This window comes from Aquila chrysaetos, chromosome 24, assembly GCF_900496995.4.
Source record: "Aquila chrysaetos chrysaetos chromosome 24, bAquChr1.4, whole genome shotgun sequence".
NCBI classification, from domain to species: Eukaryota; Metazoa; Chordata; class Aves; order Accipitriformes; family Accipitridae; genus Aquila; species Aquila chrysaetos.
This window is the reverse complement of record NC_044027.1, coordinates 6,386,517-6,405,274: the sequence shown is the minus strand read 5'-3', so window position 1 is coordinate 6,405,274 and position 18,758 is coordinate 6,386,517. Positions and strand designations below refer to the sequence as shown.

The following is an 18,758-nucleotide window of genomic DNA, read 5'->3' as shown; positions in this document are numbered from 1 at the left end:
TTTCCTGGAACTGATGCCTTTGCCTGATCCTTGCTAAGGTGCCCAGAAACCTGATGACTGGGATGCTCATAAATTAACAGGCATGTGAATGATTGCTTTCAGAAAAAACATCTAGTGGATTTTTCCACTCCATGCTCTCAGGACCTTTCCCGGGGAGAGCTCACTAAAAGTGGATGCTGTTACCCACCCTGGTCCCCTGTGGGGTTACAAGCACAGTCTTTGCCTTGTAGGACTGCATTAAGAGTCTGGAAAGGGCATGGTGTGCAGCATGACACAGTCTTGGAGATGCTGCTTCTCCCCTGTGTTAGCAAACCCCCATCTACTACAGCCCTGTCCCAGCCTCTGTCCCTCAAGGCTCCCACTGGCCAAAGTGACATGCCAAGATGCCAGGGACATCACGAGGGCCAGCACATCCCCATGAGTGTCCAAGGCCAGGTATGAGCATGCCAGGGGAAGGCCTGCTCTCGACTTGCCAGCTGGACTGCAACCTCCACGCTGGTGGCATCATCGCTAACCCCAACAACCTCAATAAACCAGCCTGACCATCAGCTGGGATAAAAATTAGTCCGACAATGCCCTCTGATGGTGGAAACGATGTCTGGTGTGGACAGTGCTGAGCCCCTGGGAACAGCAATAACCCCCATGGAGTTCAGTTTGGACATGGAGAGTACGTGGCTGGGGGCAGATGTGGACAAAGCAGAGGGGCTGCAGGAGAGACGCTGCAGAGAGGGGTCAGCTATTTTAGCCATAGGCACTGCCTGGCTTTGCTCTCCAGTGGCACCAAGGGCAGGCTGGACTCAGATCTGTGGATGCTCAGGCTGGATTTGCACCCACGTTTGCATTGCCAGGGCCTACAGGGATATGCCTTTCTCAGGACAAGATCTGGGTCTGGCCCCATGACCAGGCTGGCACGGGGCTGGGAGAGCTCCTGCCCTCACCCACGTGCCAGACCTGTCAGCCCAAGAGGGAGGTTGTGCTGGCAGAGGAGGTACACCGTGCTGCTGACCCTTGGTTAATGATGCACTTAGTCAACTTGATGGATCTGTCTGGGCTCTCTGTTAATAAACAGCATCTGACCTGAGCTGTCTCAGAGCTGTAAGTAACGAGTCATCTTTCTGCACATGAGCTATCGGTAGCTAACAGGGCCAATTCCTCCTCCTCCGGATAATGCATCAACATGTCCTGCCCCTGCCATGTCATGCTATGGGGAGGGGATGTTTGTGGCAGCTTGTGGCTGGATCATTGCATCACTGGCATGGATAAAGAAATTGCGCTTTGATGAAGAAGCATCAGCATGCCACAGTTCTGATGTTGCTATTATTTTTTCCCCTCCTCAGCCAGAATCATTCTCCAGCTCCAGAAGGAAACTTTTCCCCATCCTCATCCTCCTCCTTGTTGGGTTGCTTCTGGTTTAGTCATCTTTGTATGTGTTTTATAAAGCTGGCCCTTTCTTTCCAAGCTCAAAAACCATCTCCTCCACCCATGGTTTGGTACAATGCTATATGAACCCATAGCATCCCCGGCAGCAATCTCCCCTCTACCTTCCCCCACCCAAGCCAACCCCACAATAAGCAGGACAGAGTGGTTTGGGCTTTTTTATTAGGACCAAAGTCCCTCACATGGGCTTGTTTTATTGTCACAGCTAAGGACACATTCAGAGAAGACCATGCCATGGCAGGCTGAGGTGTGCAGGCCCCCCCCCCCAGAGCACTGCCAGGGAGGGGGCAGGCCAGCAGGCAGCAGAGGCCATGACCAGGAGCATCACCATGTGCCATGCTACCGCACAGCAGCTGCAACATCCACCTGGGGTAAAGGAATGAGATCTGAGTCCTGTGAGGGCATCATTGCCGAGAGACCAGTTGTCAGGGATGAGATGGGAAACCACGTCCCAGCCATGGCTCTAGTGCAAGACGAACCCAGCCCGGCTCTTCCACCCTCTCCTGCCCCACAAAATTCAGGTGCAACTCTTTAACTCTGCTTTTCTACCCTGCAGCCCCATTCCACACCCCTTTATAGCTGCCCCCAGCCCCAGTACTTGACCCTTATGTGCATCCAACCCCTGGTGCCCCAGGTCTTTGAGCCCTGCCTCTAAACTGGGGCTCTGCCCACTGTGCTGCCCATGTGCCAGGCACACCAGTCTCCACATGCATCTTCATCCTCCTGGCCATTTTTACAGCCTTCCCTCCACTTTGCAAAGGGGCAGGTTTCTCTCAGGCTCTGCAGCATCCCACCCCACCAGTGCATCTCCAACCATGGGATGAAGAAGACCTGAGCTGGGTCTGCATCAGCAGGTGACAAGGGCTAATCCAGGACACTCAACCCACTCTATCCCTGACGAAGTGATCCACCCTCCCTCCATCCCGCAGCCCCAGCCCAAACCTACCTTGCTCTTCGTCTTGCCCTCCAATCTGTCCTCACTGGGGCACTGCAGGAGAGCACAGGAGATATAAACCCCCTGAACTCCCCTCATCTTACCCCCCTTTTGACTTCCAAAAGTGAGCCAGGGCATAACCAACCCGCTCATGTGCGCACACCAACGTGCACCTACGCACACCATCCCTGAACACACATGCTCCAAGCAATCACGCACACCACCATCACTGCCTGCTGCTGGCCGGCTTGCCTCCAGGATCCCAGCCTGGGTCACTCCCAGGTGCTTTGTGTCCCCAGCACAACGCAAGCTCATCCTCCTGGCCGACTTCACTGTGTTGTCTGCGTGGCTGCACTGACAGCCCTGCCTGCAGGGCAGCGTGGCCGGGGCTGGCTGGGTCAGTGCTCGCTGCACCAGCTGGGAGCCCCGGCGCCAGCTGCCGCAGAGCCAAGCACTGACCCCGTGCCACGCCGGCAGCCCTGTAGCTTCAGCAGGGACCGAGGGTGCTCGGCACCTGCCGGACTGGAGCCCTGCCTGCGTGGGAAGTAGGGCAGAGCATGTCTTGGGGCAAGCATGTGCTGAGAAGCCACAGGAGGAGAAATAATAAAAACTACATGTGTCTAAGGACACACTGCCACTTGGGGAACATGCATATAGTGTGTGGGCATGCATCCTCCTGCATGCCGAGGCAGGTCTACAGCACGCAGGGGAGGCGTCTGCAGGGAGCAAAGCGGGGCACCTCTGTGCAAGGGCTGGACTGGGTGCTCTGCTGAGACAGGGAAATGTGAGCTGGAAAGTCTGGGCAGGATCCTGAGACATAAATCAGAACAACCCAGGTGCAAGTGGAGGGGGTTCAGTGCAGCCCCCACACGCATGGCTTGCGGATAGCTTGGGACACAAGTGCTGGTAGACACAGTGAGGAGCAAGGAACTGTCCCAGCCTCCACCAGCACCTTTGGTCCTTTGGCTCTGCAGTTTCTGGTTTCCTCCCCGTTTTTTGGCCATGAATGAGGGAAGGCGATTTCAAGATGCTTCAAGACCATAAACGCAAGAAGCCCGAAGATCCAGCTCTACAGGGCTGCCCAGTGTCCTTAGGCTCCCTCATCACTAGGATCAACACAAAACAGGGATGAACCACACCATTGTGAAAGTGAGAACACGAAAAGGCAGGCAAGGAGACATGCTCCTCTATATCCTCAGCCAATCTTACCTTTCACATCAAGTTTGCAGTCTACTGAGGCTTCTCCCAAAGGGTTCACAGCTTTGCAGGTATAGATGCCCCCATCGAAAGGGCTGGGCTTGCGGATTTCCAGGGAGCAGACGCCCTGCTCGATCATCGCTATATATTTGGGGTCTTCCCGTATCTCCATCTGATTTTTCATCCAGATAATTTTGGGCTGGAAGGCAGCAGGATTTATTTATTTGTTTAAGGCAGGGAGAGAAATGAGAAATCTAACTGGCCCCAAAATGCAGCCACCTCCCTCTGCCTTTGCCTTGGCCCTGCCTGCAGCTGGTGGCCATGGTGGGATTCACAGTCAGAAGTAGTTTGAAGTGCTAAATCTCCCATTCTTGAGCCCTAACCACTGCTCCACACTTCCTTGCCCAGTGCAGAAGGACACAGGACATGGCTTGAATTAAGACCAGTCTCTGATCTCCATGCAGAAACACCCCAAACTTGCCCCATTTTGACTCAGAGGGCAGCTGCAGCCCCCTAACCTCATCCAACCCTAGCCAGACATGACCAACCATCTCCCAACACCTCCAGCCACCTTGCAAAAACCCCACTGGTGGCTGCCCACATGTGGAGGCAATGCTGTCCATGGAGGAATCACTGACCTGGGGGAAGCCCCGGACGCAGCAGAAGAGGTGTGTGCTGTAGCCCCGGGTGGTGGTTCGGTCTGTCAGGGGCTGGGTGAACTTTGGAGGCTCCATCATGTCCCGTTGGGGGATCTTCTCTGGCTGGTAAGCAGTTTCTAAGAAAATAATTCTAGGTTGAGGCAGAGCTCGGGCTCCTGGGCTCACCAGCACATGGTCACAGGGATTCAGCCCAAGGTACCCCAAAATACTTCTGCTCCCTCACATAACAAGCCAGACAGCATCTAGCCTGAGCTGAGGACCTGGCCTTCAGCTCAGACCAGCCCTGTCTATAAATCCCTTCTCATCCAACCATGCCATGTTAGTGCCTAGTCCCTGTGGGGGACAGGGGAGATGCCAGTCTGCAAACCAACACTGTGATGCATGCTATGTGCAGCATGTCAGATCCAGACCAGGCACCTCTCTGGATCTCCTACTCCACCCCCCCAAAATTCAGTGCACAGAAATAGGAGCTGGAGATAAGCTCTGCAGGTGGCAGAGACCCCCACTCACTGTGTGCTACCAGGGAGCAGGATGGAAATAGATGGAGGGAGAGGGGCTGAGGGATACTGGTTTGGAGATTTGGCCCTGAGATGGACCACTGCAGCGGTCTCTTCCTCTGCCGGCCCTGAGCTGCAAGGCCAAAGCCAGGGCTGTTCCTCACCCCTCCTGACTCCTGCTTTGATCTCACCCCAGGGATGTCCATGCCTTGATCCCTCCTGGGGGGCTGACCATGGCACAAGCCTTCCCCAAAGGAGAAAGGAGGGGTAGAAGGAGGGCAGGGGACCTCTGGACCTCTGCCTTGGGAATGCACAGCCTGACCCCTGCAGGTCCCTGCAGGACCCCTGACGTCCTGGGGACCAGCCCAGCAGCATCACCACAACAGCAAGGAAGTCCCACTAACCCCAACGGGGACAAGACACCTCTTGCCCACCACCACCCCCCACCCCTTAGCCAGGGCCTTGTCCCCACTTGTCTTCTTGATGTGGGCCACTCCAGAGGTGATGGCTGGTTTCTCGCTCAGCCCGCAGGCGTTTTCTGCAAACACCCGGAAGGAGTAGGTATTGCCAATGATGAGGTCAGAGATGGTGCAGCTGGTGCGGGTGCAGCGCTCCAGCACCGTGAACCATTTCTGGGAGAGAAAAAAAAGAGTGGTGAGGAAAGGCAGGTTGTCCAAAGGATGGAGAAGGCGTGGGGGGAGACAGGGGTGTCCAGCTCCCCCTTTCCCATCAGGGCATCCTCAGCATCAGGGCATGGAGGCCCAGGAGCATGCAGACTCACCCCACTCTTCTTGTCTGACTTCTGCACCACGTAGCCCTTGATCTCAGAGTTCCCATTGTCCACTGGCGGGCTCCACTCCAGGGCCACATTAAAGCCCCACACATCCACCAACTTCAGGTTCTGGGGGGGGGCCGGTGGCTCTGCAAATACAAACCCTCACAGGGTGGCATTCTAATTTGCTCCCCCCACAACATTCTGTGCCTTGACCATCCCTTGCACCTCACTTTTAATCTCGTCTTACCCTGTTGCAGCACACAAGGGATGAGAAGCTGCGATGGGCACAGGCTGGCAGAAACCCTGCATCCCCAACCAGAGGAGTTCACCTCCATGATCCTGGAGAAGATCCCACTGGAAGAGGGACCCCAGAGTCCCTTGCCTTGTTGCTGGCCCTGTCCCATCCCACCCAGAACAAGAGCTATCCCCTAACCAAGGGGCAGAAATGAGCCCCAGAGTGACCCTGCAGGATCCCATCCCCAGCCTTACCAATCACTCGGATGTCCAGAGTAGCCTTGTCCTCTGCTCCATTTATCCGCACGGTGAGCTCGTACTTGCCCGAATCGCCGCGCTGCGCCTCACGGATGTAGAAGATGGTGTCCTTCTGCGTGTTGCGGATGTTGATCCTGCTGGTGTCCAGGGGCTGGTTCCCCTTGGTCCAGATCACCTCAGGCTGTGGCTTTCCCTGGAGCAACCCACACAGGCAGGTTAGGAGCCGCTCGAGCACACGGTCCCAATGGGTCCTGCTGGGAAGGACGGGTGGGCAGAGCCACCCTGCTTTGTCCAGGCAGCAGTGGCCTGGATACAGCCTCTCCCATCCAGCAGTCCCCAGGGAAGAAACTACAGCCGATCCCTGCCAGCCCCACTGATGGGAAGCCATCAGACTCCAGGGATGATGCTTGAACGTGCTGGTCCCCCAAAGTCCTCATGGAGCAAGCCCGGCTTTACCTGCCCAGGGCATTGCAGGCAGAGCTGTGCTCCTGTTACCCAGGCACTGAGCCCAGGTTCAAGCCCAGCAGCAGGAGCCTGAATTCAGCATCCAGTGCCAATTCATGCCTGGAGCATGGCTAGCACAGGCTCCCAACTGCCTATGAGACATGGCATGGACATGTCTCTCATCTCAAGGGCAGCTTTCTGCCTCTCATTTCCCCCTGCTTGGTCAACATGTTTCAAGGCTGGTTTTCTCCATCCCAGATGCCGTGATAGAGATGCTTTAGTGATGCCCCAGACAGTATGCAATAGATCAGTTGAGGAGAGGACCTCCAGCTTGGCCCACCAGTGTCAGCATCACTCCCTTCATCACATAGCTCTGGGGCTGCCCTGCTCCGAAGACAGCTTCTGTCCCCAAGGGGACCCCCACTGTTGTGCTGTGGGGTCCTGTGGTATGTGGCCAGATCCCTGCCAAGCTCGGTCAGGAGCACGAGCTGAACAGGGCTCGTGGGCTGAGGCAGCAGCAATAGCTAGCCCATGCTCTAGTGTGTTTGGGGTTGTCCCACTGTCAACACCATCAATAAAGACAAAGCAGAAGAAAAATGGGAGCACAGCAGGAATGGGAGAGAGGGTCCCATCCCATCTCCCACCCTTAGCCCATGAGACCAGGACAAGCCAGCCCACAGCTGGCCCCAGGCATGTCACAGTGGCTAGAAAAGTCACTGCAGAAGCTAATCTGCAATGAAAAAGCCTGGGGGATTAAATCCCAAATCGTCCACCTACCTGGAAAGGGATCATCATGTTCACGGCATCTCCAACATGCCTGACATAAGTCTGCCGCAGATGACGGGGCATGCGGATCCTCGGGAGCTCTGGGGACCAGAAAGTCATGCCTTGGGGCCAAGGAAATCACAGCTCCCGACTGACTGACCCACCCCACACATCCAGTTGCTTGGCCATCAAGAAATCCCACCCAGAAACATGGCCACCTCTTCCCTCTCATCTCCTGGACAGTGCTTGCTTCCCTGCAGGGCCATGCCAGCCTACCCCACTGCCTGCACCCCAAAATTATATCCATCCTTGAGATACCAGGTCACCAACCCAATGGCACCACCCTGATGGCCCATTCACCCCCTTCATTATAGCCAGGACATGGAGACCAACAGGCGCTTAACCAGAAGAACCACAGCACAGCCTACGTGGTAGCAAGGCAGAGGACAGCATCTCCCAGTTAGGAAATAGTCTCCCCCAGCTCAGAAAGCAGACCTTCCAGAGGCACACAACCAAACTTCCAGCAAGGACAAGGCTCGCCAGACCTCCACCTTCACTGTGCGCTCAAGGCTATTGAGAGACCAAGGCGGTGCATAGTTACTCACAGCAGAGCTGTGAAAGCCCCAGGCTTAAAACGAAGGCTAACGTCCCCAAGGGAACATAACAAAGATAAGCAAAAAACCACTGGAGAATGCTGATGGAGTGTGTGTCTCCTTCCTGGGGTGAAAATAGCAGCCGTGTAACCCTACCGGCTCAGTGCCACTCGGTGATCCTTTTGGAGAGGCATTGGGTTTACGTGAGCCCCTCATAAAAGAGCTGTGTGTCTCTGTCCGGATTAAACGTGCTGGAGCTTAGCTCTGGGGAGGGGGCACAGACAGAATTAAACCAGGACTGAGCGATGGCTAAACAGCTGTGAGCATGAAACGACGGTGGTGGGCTGGGGAGTGCAGGGACATGCCCGGGGGGTCCCAGATGGCCCCGCCGACAGCTGAGACGGTCCCTCCTCTGCTCATGCTGCTATTCGCTCCAGGGATCCATGCATCAATGCTGCCACTTGGGCTCATCAGTCTCAGCAGGGCAGAGAAACCTGACCTCGATGGAGGAATGTTAATTCATGGGTGTTTTCCCCAGCTCACACGTGCCTTGCTTAGCTGGAGAGGGCTGGCCGAGGTCATCGGTGGCCCAGGTGACATGCTGTCATGGGTGGGAAGACATTTTTCCTGCCCCAGCTCCCTGCAAAACATGACTCCCACACCAAATCTTCATCTGATTTCTCCTTGTCTCTCTCCACTTCCCAAACCCACTCATCCCACCTGTTTTTAAACTCTCTGCTGTCTGTATTGCTGCTATTTAAAATCCCTTGTGATGCTATAAATGAACTGGTGAGAGGTACAAAATGCAGTCCTGAATAAAATGTGAAGACCAGAAGGTAGCAGATGGGGCAGAGATGAGTGGACTCGTGCACCCGACACACACCAGCACCACTGGGGTGGACATGGGGAGGCAGAGGGACACTGCGGGCTAATTTGCTCTTCAGCAAAGCCAGGCAGTGTGCATAGGGCTGTATTTCAAATGAAATGCAAAAGTAGGCAAGTGCTGTTTGCTGATGAAGAGTTTCAATTAGCAAAAAGAAAAGAGAGAAGAAAAAATACCCACTGATGTGGAACAGGAGCAAGTTGTGCGTGGGTCTTTCAGCTCTTTGGGTTTTATACCTCTCAGCCGGTACACGAGGCTGGGACAAAGCTCAGGCAGCAGGGACAGGGGGTTTGAACTGGTGGGTGCAGCATGGGACTAAAGTGGGAAACACGAGCTGTGTATTTGGCATATCATGCCAGTCCTCCATGCCTCAGTTTCCCTAGTCCCACAAGGTATGGTGGGATGCCTTTGAGATCTGGAGGTGAACATGGCAGCAGACACCAAAGACTAAGACATGTTCACCTCCTCCAAGCAGACTGAAAGAATGGACCCTGCAGGACCCTTTCCAGATGCTGATAGACTTCTCCAAGCCTTTTCCTATGAAAAGCTGGTGGTTCCTGGAATAACTTTTGTTGTTATTATTATTGCTGTTTTTAAGCAGCTGAAAAATCCAATGTGTTCTTTGAGTAATAGGAAAATTTGTGCATTAATAATTCCTTGTAAAGGGAAAATAAGTCTATATTTGCTGTTTGATAAGTGAAAACCAGCCTTGCAATCATACAGCAGCCTCAGCACATTCACAGCACCCCAGGAGGAATGCAAGTCTTGCTAAGCATGGGAGCAAGTCATTCATTAGCGAGTCCAGCATGATTAAAGTTCCCATGCTCCAGACTACCAGCTCTTGACTTTCCTTAGCTAAATAAACAAAGCTGTCCAATGTGTATGTGATGGCATATTAGAGATGTAAGCACAGCCAAGAAGAGGAGATGTGCTGAAAGTGAGACTGTTCCTGACCTCTTGCAATGAAATGGGAAAATGTGGCTCTGCGTTTTGAGTCCTTCACCGCCAAAGCTTCACCATTTGCAAGATCAGTGGCTTGAGGTTGGGAAGCTACTCCATCCCACCCCAAGGGAATTGGACACAGTTATTGAGAATAACAGCTCGGTCAAAGGCTGGATTGCGATGTGTGAGCGGGCAGAGGCTGTTCAGGCTGCAGTGATGGACTGTGATTTCTTTGTGCTGCTGACAAAGCACATGGGAATTATGCATGGCAGGAGCAGTACTTACGGAGGATCTCTCTGATGAGGACTGGTTGCTCCAAAGTAGCCGGGACACTGGCACCGCTGGCGCTGAGAGCCTTCACCCGTACGTGGATCTTGTCACCAGAGCTGAGGTCCTGGATTGTGTACCGGGTGGAAAGAAAAGGCTCCTTGTTCGCAGCTGTCCAGTCTGTACCTACAATGAACCCAGCAGAACACTGCAGGTGTGCAAAGGACAGACAGACACACACCCCAAACAGCAGGATCAAGCCACAGGGGATGAAACCCAGAGGCAAAGAACCCCTTCCTTGCAAAGGCTGAATGATTTGGGGCAGCAGCAGAAAAAGTATCTTAGAGGGGAGGTTGGCCACCCCACCCTGCCAAGGAGAGTGGGGTATGAAATGCTGGCAGAAGCTCAACTGCTGAGCAGGAGGCTATTTGCAAGTAAGAAAAGGCATTAGGCCAGCAAACATGGTCCCTGCTGACCTTCCAGGTGCATTTCTGGAAGTAGTTAAGATCCTTTGACCACCCTGCCAGACAGTCTGCTCCTCTTACTGCCCCAGGATAACTCACTGGGGCTCACCATGTTCCTCAGCACATCCTCCACATCGGGAAAGGTCTGCTCATCACCTGCCACCAGCCAGCTAGGCCTCTCCAACTGTTCTTCCTGCCTGGAAGGGGTATCTCAAACTCACTCCACAGCCAAGAGGTAGATCTCCCACATCAGGCAGCTAACACAGCCTTGCAATGTGCCGAACGTCTTAAGAGGTTTCTCAGTTAGAAAACAGACTGCCCCAGTCACCAAAGAACTGGGTGTCCCAGGCAGGCAACTAAAGCAAGCCATGTGTGCCAGTTTGCTAAGCCACCATGTGCAGCTTCAAACCAAGAAGGTTTTCCCATCAATGCCATCAGACCAGCCAAATCCCACCAGCTCCTCTTCCCTTCACCACTGACAGCACTCAAACCAGCCCTCACTCAATTGTCACCATATTTTAGCCAGCCAGGGTCTTGCACCAGCCCAATTAGAGCAGTCACAGAGCCCATGTGGCTATCACTGAATGACTAGAGATCTCCTGTCACTCAGCCAAGCCCAAAGCAAGCTAGGAGAGCATCCAAAACTGTGACCTTTGGGTAGCTGTCAGCCAGCACCCTCCAGGAACGGCTGCATCTTTCCTTGTCCCATGCAAGGGCTTCCTCATGCATCCCATCCAGCCATGGTTACCTCCCCAATCCCCAGTCCAATGATGAAAGACTCCCACAGCCAAACGTGTTGATTGTGCCTGGCACAAGCTAAACAGCCAAGGGTCATAGATCAAGTTCCCCAAGGCCCACCTGGGTCTCCAAAACCACTCCAACCTCATGCAGCACCCAGCCCACCAGCCCCAGCCTCCCCTTGCACATCACCCCAGCCACACAGGTCATTCACTTTTACCCCAAAGCCGAGCAGGGCTTCAAGACAGTGCCCAAAACACAAGTCTTATCCATCTACCCCATTCTACCAACCAGCAATGCAACTGGAGAACCACACATAATTGTTGCCATCCAGCAGCCAACCTCCATCCACCACAGCCATCCTCCTTCCACCACAGCCATCCTCCTTCCAGGCATCTCAAGCCCCATCTTGCTTGGGCAGGGCTTGCCTGCTGATGCATGTCAGCCCCTCTTGTGCTGCCCAGGATCCTTTCCTCCCTCACCCTCCCACTTTATCCCCATTCCTTCTGCACTTCATTTTGGTCAAACATGGGAGAATTGCATCTTCTTCCTCCTGAGGTCTTGCATCACCATCCCAACCCCAAGTCTCTGCAGAGCTGGAGTTCATCAGAGACCAGCTTCAGTAGGTATGCTGGTCTCTCCTCCACCCTATAGCTGGACATGGTAGTGACATTAAACCCGGTTCAGTCCCCCGCCAAAGACATCACTACTATCTGAAGCCAATGGGAAGCCCCTCTCCTCCACAGAAAAAAAAAAAAAAAAAAAAAAAAAAAAAAAAAAAAAAGAGACCATTTAAAATGAACACATTTGGCCAAAGAAAGGGAAATGGTGCCCAGGGAAACATGCTGCCAGGTTCTGCCCAACCCTGTCCCACGCCTCCGCAGCAACACACCAGCTGTCCATGCTTACAAGGCAGGAAAGCCCAAGCCTACTTCCATCTTTGCAGATCTCCACCACGTAACCATCCAGGCCCGAATGGCCTGTCTGCTCCGGAGCTTTCCAGGTCAGTGTAACTGAGTTTTCACTCACTTCTTCCACAGCCAAGGACAAGGGGGAGCTGGGCGGCTCTGTAACAAACCCGCAGTGGTGAGGACAGGCTCTCAAGTACTGGGGCTGTTGGAGGGCAATCACTCAACCTCCATGTTGGTCTTCAGCCCCCCCATCCTCTTAATCCCCCACCCCTATCCCACTGCAGAAATATCCTTGATGACTTCATCCATCTGTCCCTTCACCCCGGCACCCCCACATGCCCCCTCCCAGCCTTGCACATCTCCCCTCCCTACTTCAGTGCCCAGTCCCATCCTCACCTGCCTTTGGTTTCTCAGGCTTAGGTTCAGGGGCTGGGGCTTGGGGTTCAGCTGGAGGAGCCGGGGGACCTTCTTCAGGGGCTGGAGTCACTTCTGCCGTGGGGACAGGAGCAGGCTTGTCTGCGGGGGCTGTGGGCTGCTCCGTGGCAGGGGGATGCTCAGGGGCTGGGGGCTCTTCAGCAGCTGGGGCTGGTGCTGGTTCTTCCTTTGGGGTTGGCACTGGCTCTTTCTTCGGAGTTGCCGGAGCTGGCTCCGTGGCTGGAGGTGCGGTTTTGCCGGTCATTGCTGCAAAGCCTGGGGGCTGGGGAAGAGGATGTTTTGGGGTCTCTTCTCCGGGATCTCTGCTCTGTTTTGGGGTCCCTGCTCCAGACCAAAGGTCTCTCCTTCAGATCTGGGATCTCAACTCCAAAGCTGGGGTCCCTGCTCTGGACCAGGCGTCTCCACTCTGGACGGATGGTCTGTGCTCCAGGACGGCTGTGCTGGGAGGGGGGAACCAGGTCACTGAGCCAGAACAGGGGCTGGAAGATTTTTATAGGCTTCGGCTGGCACTTGTCACCTCCCTGCAAACCAATATGCCTGCGCAGGCGGAGACTGCCAGGAATAGCCACCCGGGACCTGCACATTCAGCAGCACACCCCTACCCCCTCCTATGGGACTGCAGCACATGGTCCTGCCCCCCCCCCCCCACCATCCCCCCAGGCTCACACAGGACTGGGAAAGCCAGGGCCAGGTCACCTTTCTTCGGGGACATGGCTCCTGTCCCCAGCACCAACACCCCTCTAGCTAAGGGCTTCCCAACCCCCCCACTGTGACCTCCTCAGCCACCCACTGCCACCCCAAGTCCTCTCCCTAGCCTCCCCATTGACCCTGCACCCCACATGCCTTCCCCCAGCTGCTGCATTAACATCAGACCCCCCACCCCAATCCTCCCTGTTAATCCTGCATTAACCCCCCAAACCCACCTGCTCCCCACCATGTCCTGCCATAGTCCCTGCTGTAACCCTAGACCCCTCTGCTCCCCCCATGTCCTCCCTCAGCCTCCACCTCAATCCCAAAACTGCTGAGGTTGGAAGGCAACTCTTGGGATCATCTGGACCAACCCAGCTGCTCACACCACTGATCCACATTCCTGGAGAAGTTTAATCACTAGCCAGCCCTATGCCATGTCCTCCAGCCTCTGCCCTGCCCATTCAACCAGGACCTTGTCCATGGAGTCTGGTCACCCCAGGACTTGTGACCGACCACCCTTCTGTTAGCCCTCAAACTCAGATTTGCCCCAAAGGCCCTCACTGGCCCAGGAAAGTCGCATTAGTCCTATAGAATATAACCCTGCTCACCCTCTGCCTGTCCTTTTTTTCCTCACTTGCCATGCTATATGCATGAGATGCTACTAAAAATGTCTCCATAACCTAGGGTTTAATTACTCAACCTTCCTCAAATTCGAGTTGACAGAGCATTTTCTCCTGTTCCTCAGCTACTTGCCTGCCTCCAGGGATGCTGCTACGGAGGAGCCAAGCAAGACCGGCTCTCTTGAGCATTGGTCCAAAGGCTCAAGGTTTCGTGCTCCCCGGGAAACACCTCCAAACATGGACATCAGGGTCAAGAGGTATCTCTGAGACAGCCAGAGCATGAAGCTGTTTAATCTGACAGGGCCAGATGATCTGAGCTTTGCTAACAAGGGGGTGGTTTTCCAGGTGGGGGGAGCTGTGGTCACCCAGGAAGGGGAGGGAGAGAAGAAAGAGCAAAACCCCATTGGCCAGGCTGGTCTTTAAAGGGATGGTGACATCCCAAAAAAGAGCCACAGGGCTCTGAGGGATGCATCCCAGCTGGAGCAGGAGCCATGGACTGGGTGGGAAGAGGGGATGGGGAGAGGAGGCCGGGGCAGCAATGCTGGTTCTTTGGTCCATCAGGGTCTCACAGGGGTGCTGGTCTTGGCCAGACACCAAACTCAGCTCCTTGCTGCAAGACAGCAACAGGCAAGCACTGATGGTTGCATGGAGGCATCATCCCGAGGACCGCTGCCCATGGTGCTCTACACACACAGACAGCAAGACGTGCAACTGCTGATCTCCAGAAAGAGCACAAAGGAGACCCCGCACTTTCTGCTAGCCCTGCTCCTCCTGTAAGCTGAGAAGAAAGCTCATCGCAGCCACCAGCCTTGCAAGTCACATGGGGATCAGGTAACGTGAGTGCAAACCTGGTCCCCCATGGGCTCTGATCCTGCCTGGAGGCTGCAGCCTGGCAGCATGACCCTCCTGCTCCAGGGAGGGATATTTTTTCTCTCCTGGTTATTTCAGAAACAGTGTTTGTCAGTAGGATGAAGCCAGGACACCAAGAGATGGTATCAGTATCTTGGGGAGGGCATGTTTCCTCCAAAACTGTGTGATAACCCAGATGTTCCTTGATTACTTTCTCCAGTGAGGAGGAATATGACTAATAAAGGCTCCTCCTTCCCCAAAATACCTTTGGGATGCCTGAGGGATGAGCTCCCTTAGGTAGGAGGGGGTGAGATGGGGTTCCTGGCCGTTTCTGCTGCCTGCAGGCCATGGACGGGTACTCGCAGTCTCTCCCGCTCCCTGGAGCAGCTTGGAGTGTCTCAAACTTGCCAAGTGGGTCATGAACCAGAAGATTTTCTGCAGCAGCTCTGGCAAAAGAGAACACAGCCCTGATCTCCAACACAGCTATGTAGGGCTAGAGGAGACTGTCTGTCTGTTCTTCTCCAGCTGCCTTTGGCTCCCTGGTAGGTCTGGCACCCAGAGGGAAGGATTGGAGAAGCCCTGGTTTCTCCATACCTTGACCGACAGGGATTTCATCCTGTCTTGGATGATCTTGGCACCTCCTTGACCCCTCAGCATTCACATAGCCCATGCCTTGATATCTTTTTCCATCAGCTCACAGGTGGCCACCTCCAGATTCCCACAACCATCAACCCTGCTCAAAGTCTTCTGTGTGTCTTTCCCAAAGGCAATCATGATGCCTAATCTAAACCAAAATGCTTTGCAAAAAGCAGGTTTCTTTTGATTATGTGTTAAGAAAAAGCAATTTAAAGAGCTCTGGGAAAAAAAAAAATCAATACCAAAACTCTAGTTCATAAGGAAACAAGCACTCAAATTTCTCTCCTATTTCAATTCGACTGCGTGCGCTTGAAAATTAAACACTTTCCCCAGGAAAAGAACACCAATGCAATTTTTTCACTTGAAGTTCTTGATTTGAACAAAACTTGAGTTTTTCAACCTGCTCGATGATGTTTAGGTGCTGTTTTCGCTGTTGACTCACAGGATGACTCATAGGTTAAGACCAAGTGAATCAACATGGTTTATCATCCAAACTTATCTGGGCCATGTTACTGTAGTATATTGGCATCTTGTTTATTCGCACATTGCTGGCAAGACCACCGTACGTTGAGCAAACTCAAGCATGGAAACACTACACTGCCTGCTGTCGATGACAAAGGCATCATGGCAGGTTGCCAAAGTCCAAAGTCAAAGGGTTTCCTTTAGGGACCAGACTCGGGAGCCAAAGGTTTCATTACCCATCGTGATGGCTTCACTTGTGGATGCACGACGGGGAGGAAGAAACTGCTCCCATGGAGTCATTACACCAACAAAGATGGGAGCAGGGTGTCTGAGCCCCCTAACTTTGGCGTGAGGGAACTAAAATGAGTCTGGCATTGAAAACAAAATTAAATGCCCACTGATGCGATTCCTCCACCTCAGCAGGCAACTGGGAGTGTTGAACATTAACATGTTAGTGATAATTTAAACATCAACACATTTTTTTGCCTGCAACTCCAAATATTTCAGGAATTAGCTGAAATACTGGGTATTTGTGTTTTCCAGTGAGAAAAGATTTCTTCTCTACAGGAGGCAGATACTTTTTATAAATTGGTTTTGACCCACATTTCCAGCCCACTGCACCATTGTTTTGTTGCCTTACTTATCTTCCAGGTAAAATATAGGTCTAAATAACAAGACCCTCATTTCTTCATTAAAGGATCAGATCCTCCTCATGCCACTGTTATTCAAACCCCCCAAAAGATGCATCATGATCATCTTTCAGCTGAGCTTATTGACAGGACTGCATTGCAAAGAGATAAATCTGGCTGTACCCCAAAAGCATCAGGTCTACCCATTCACCCAGATTTGCCAGTTTAGGAAATTGCAGCATCAGAGATCTGCCAGGTGGGACAGGGCAAAACCTCAGCAACGCCTTTGCTGATCATGACAGCTGGTGTGTCGGTGTGGGAAGACAGAAGATGCCTCCGACAGCTGGGGCAAACCCTGGAGGCTTTCAGATATTAGGCCCATGCCCTGAACAGGGCTCCAGGATTAGACAGGAGGTGGTGAGACCTTCCCACTTGCACATCATAAAGCAAAGCAGACATGCCAAAGGCCCAGAATAAACAAAGGGCCAGTGTCATCAGGGTGGGAAGGGCTCCTTGAAGCTGTAACATCCTCTGCGCTCGTCCCTTCTTGCCCCTGTCCCCATGAACATCTCTGGAAAGCCCGGTGGGTTCTTTGCACTCCAGGAGGACTGTGAAAGCAGCAGGGTGGATGTCACATGTGGTTACCTGGGCCACCACTGGTTCTGAGTATGGCATCATGAGGTCCTTGGCACCAGTGATGTGCTTCACCAGGGCAGAGGACAGAGCCAGGCTGAAGGGATGGTATCATGGGTGTCAACAAGGAGCAGTGACCCACAGCCTGTATCAGGGTGGGGAAGGGGACACCCAGGACTGACAGGGTGCTGTCCCCATTGCCATCCCCAGCAGGATATATTCAAATCCACCCAACAGGAGAGAGCAAGAACCATCCCCACCTCCCTATGGTCACATCCAGCCCTGCACACATAGTGTGGACTGTGAGTCCATGGGAGACACCACAAATGGCCAGAAAAAAGCCCCAAACCCCTGGATTTCAGCAGAAAGGAGGTGCCCAAACTCCTTTGGGGGAGGATATTGCTGCCAGTTACTGATGCAGCTAGAGATGGTTCCTGTGAGTGGCTGTCCCCTCCTTTCGGCTGCTTCCCCCCTCCTGCCCTTGCCTGTCCCCTCTCCGGGGGGGTTAAGTCAGACCTCCAGAAAACCAAGGAGGTCATATGGAAAACACACAGCGGCCCACTACAAATGCCAGCAGGGCTGAGGCTCAGGGCAGCTCAGCACCCTGCCTGCCCTGTCACGGCTCCCCAGCTCCCAGCAGCATTTCCAGCCTCCGTGTCACCACGATATTCGCAGCGCGCTGAGTCAAGCAGCCGGGGCAGGCGGCAGGTGGGCTGGGACATAGGCAAGCTTTCCATTTTGTGTGTCGCACGCAAGCGGACGCTTACTTCACCCTGAAGCAATGACTGCAGGCAGGGGCTGCTGGGGGCCGAGCTGGGACATGGGCTTGAGCCCTCTCCCAGACCCCCCCCAGAGCAGTGCCTGTTGCAGTGCTGCCCTGGGGCAGGAGTTTTAAGCAAGTATTGCTTTAAAATGTCCTTGTCTGGTCTAGAAAACACAACCAGGCAATAAAGAGACATCGTCAGCAGTGTCTCTGAGGCCCTGTTGGGCATCCCCTGCCAGGCACAGTAGTAGCGTTCATGCAGCCCAGCCACACGCCACACGCTCTGGAGTTACTCCTGTTGCATGGTTGGACATCAGCTCACACCACCAGCACTCAGCATCACCACAGTTTGATTCATAAAATCATCAATAATCCTTTCTTTGCCAAGAGGGTTGTCGAGCATTGGAACAGGCTGCCCAGGAAAGGGGTTGAGTCACCATCCCCAGAGGTATTTAAAAGACATGTAGATGTGATGCTTAGGGACATGGTTTGGTGGTGGACTCGGTAGTGTTAGGTTAGTGGTTGAACTCAATGATCTTAAGAGTCTTTCCCAACCTAAATGATTCTCTGATTCTATGATCAGTCAGGGCGTGCAATGGGTTCATCCACCACCAGGTCCCCCAGCATCGGCTCATGGAGCAGCACGGTGGGTGCCTACACCTGCAACCTGCCTGCTGGGATCAGGAGCTGCTGGGACTCATGGATGCAAACACCCAGAACTTACGGCCTCTTTGGGGTGTTATTTTGGGGCTGTGATGGGATAATTCTCCTCTGAGCTGCAAGCGGGAGAGAAATAGAGAAACCCATGCAGGCATGCCCCGATTTTGCCTGGTGTCTAGCTGGGAGCTGAGCCAGGGAGCTCAGTGCCTGCTCCGTGTCCTCTCCAGCCCAGGGACAGCACTGCAGGGGGAAAATCATCATAGAGTGGCATCACCTGCTGCCCCCAGCCAAAGTGGTCCCCACAGCGCTATGCACAGGGCCATCGCACATTGCAGCCACAGCGCAAGGCAGACAGCACCCTCCGAATTGGCAGCTGTGCAGGG

General features: G+C 53.8%; 1 protein-coding gene across 1 annotated transcript; it reads right to left on the bottom strand.

The window, feature by feature from the left end:
- Positions 1-1,582: 1,582 nt before the first annotated feature.
- On the bottom strand, positions 1,583-12,909 carry MYBPH (myosin binding protein H). Its single transcript, XM_030000522.2, has 11 exons — positions 12,395-12,909; positions 12,020-12,154; positions 9,904-10,071; positions 7,213-7,301; positions 5,989-6,184; positions 5,506-5,645; positions 5,197-5,356; positions 4,207-4,343; positions 3,581-3,767; positions 2,384-2,425; positions 1,583-1,803 (listed from the first exon to the last, which is right to left on the bottom strand). Exons 1-10 carry the CDS (start codon positions 12,675-12,677, stop codon positions 2,415-2,417), a joined length of 1,506 nt encoding a protein of 501 aa, XP_029856382.1. The 5' UTR covers positions 12,678-12,909; the 3' UTR covers positions 1,583-1,803; positions 2,384-2,414.
- Positions 12,910-18,758: the final 5,849 nt, after the last annotated feature.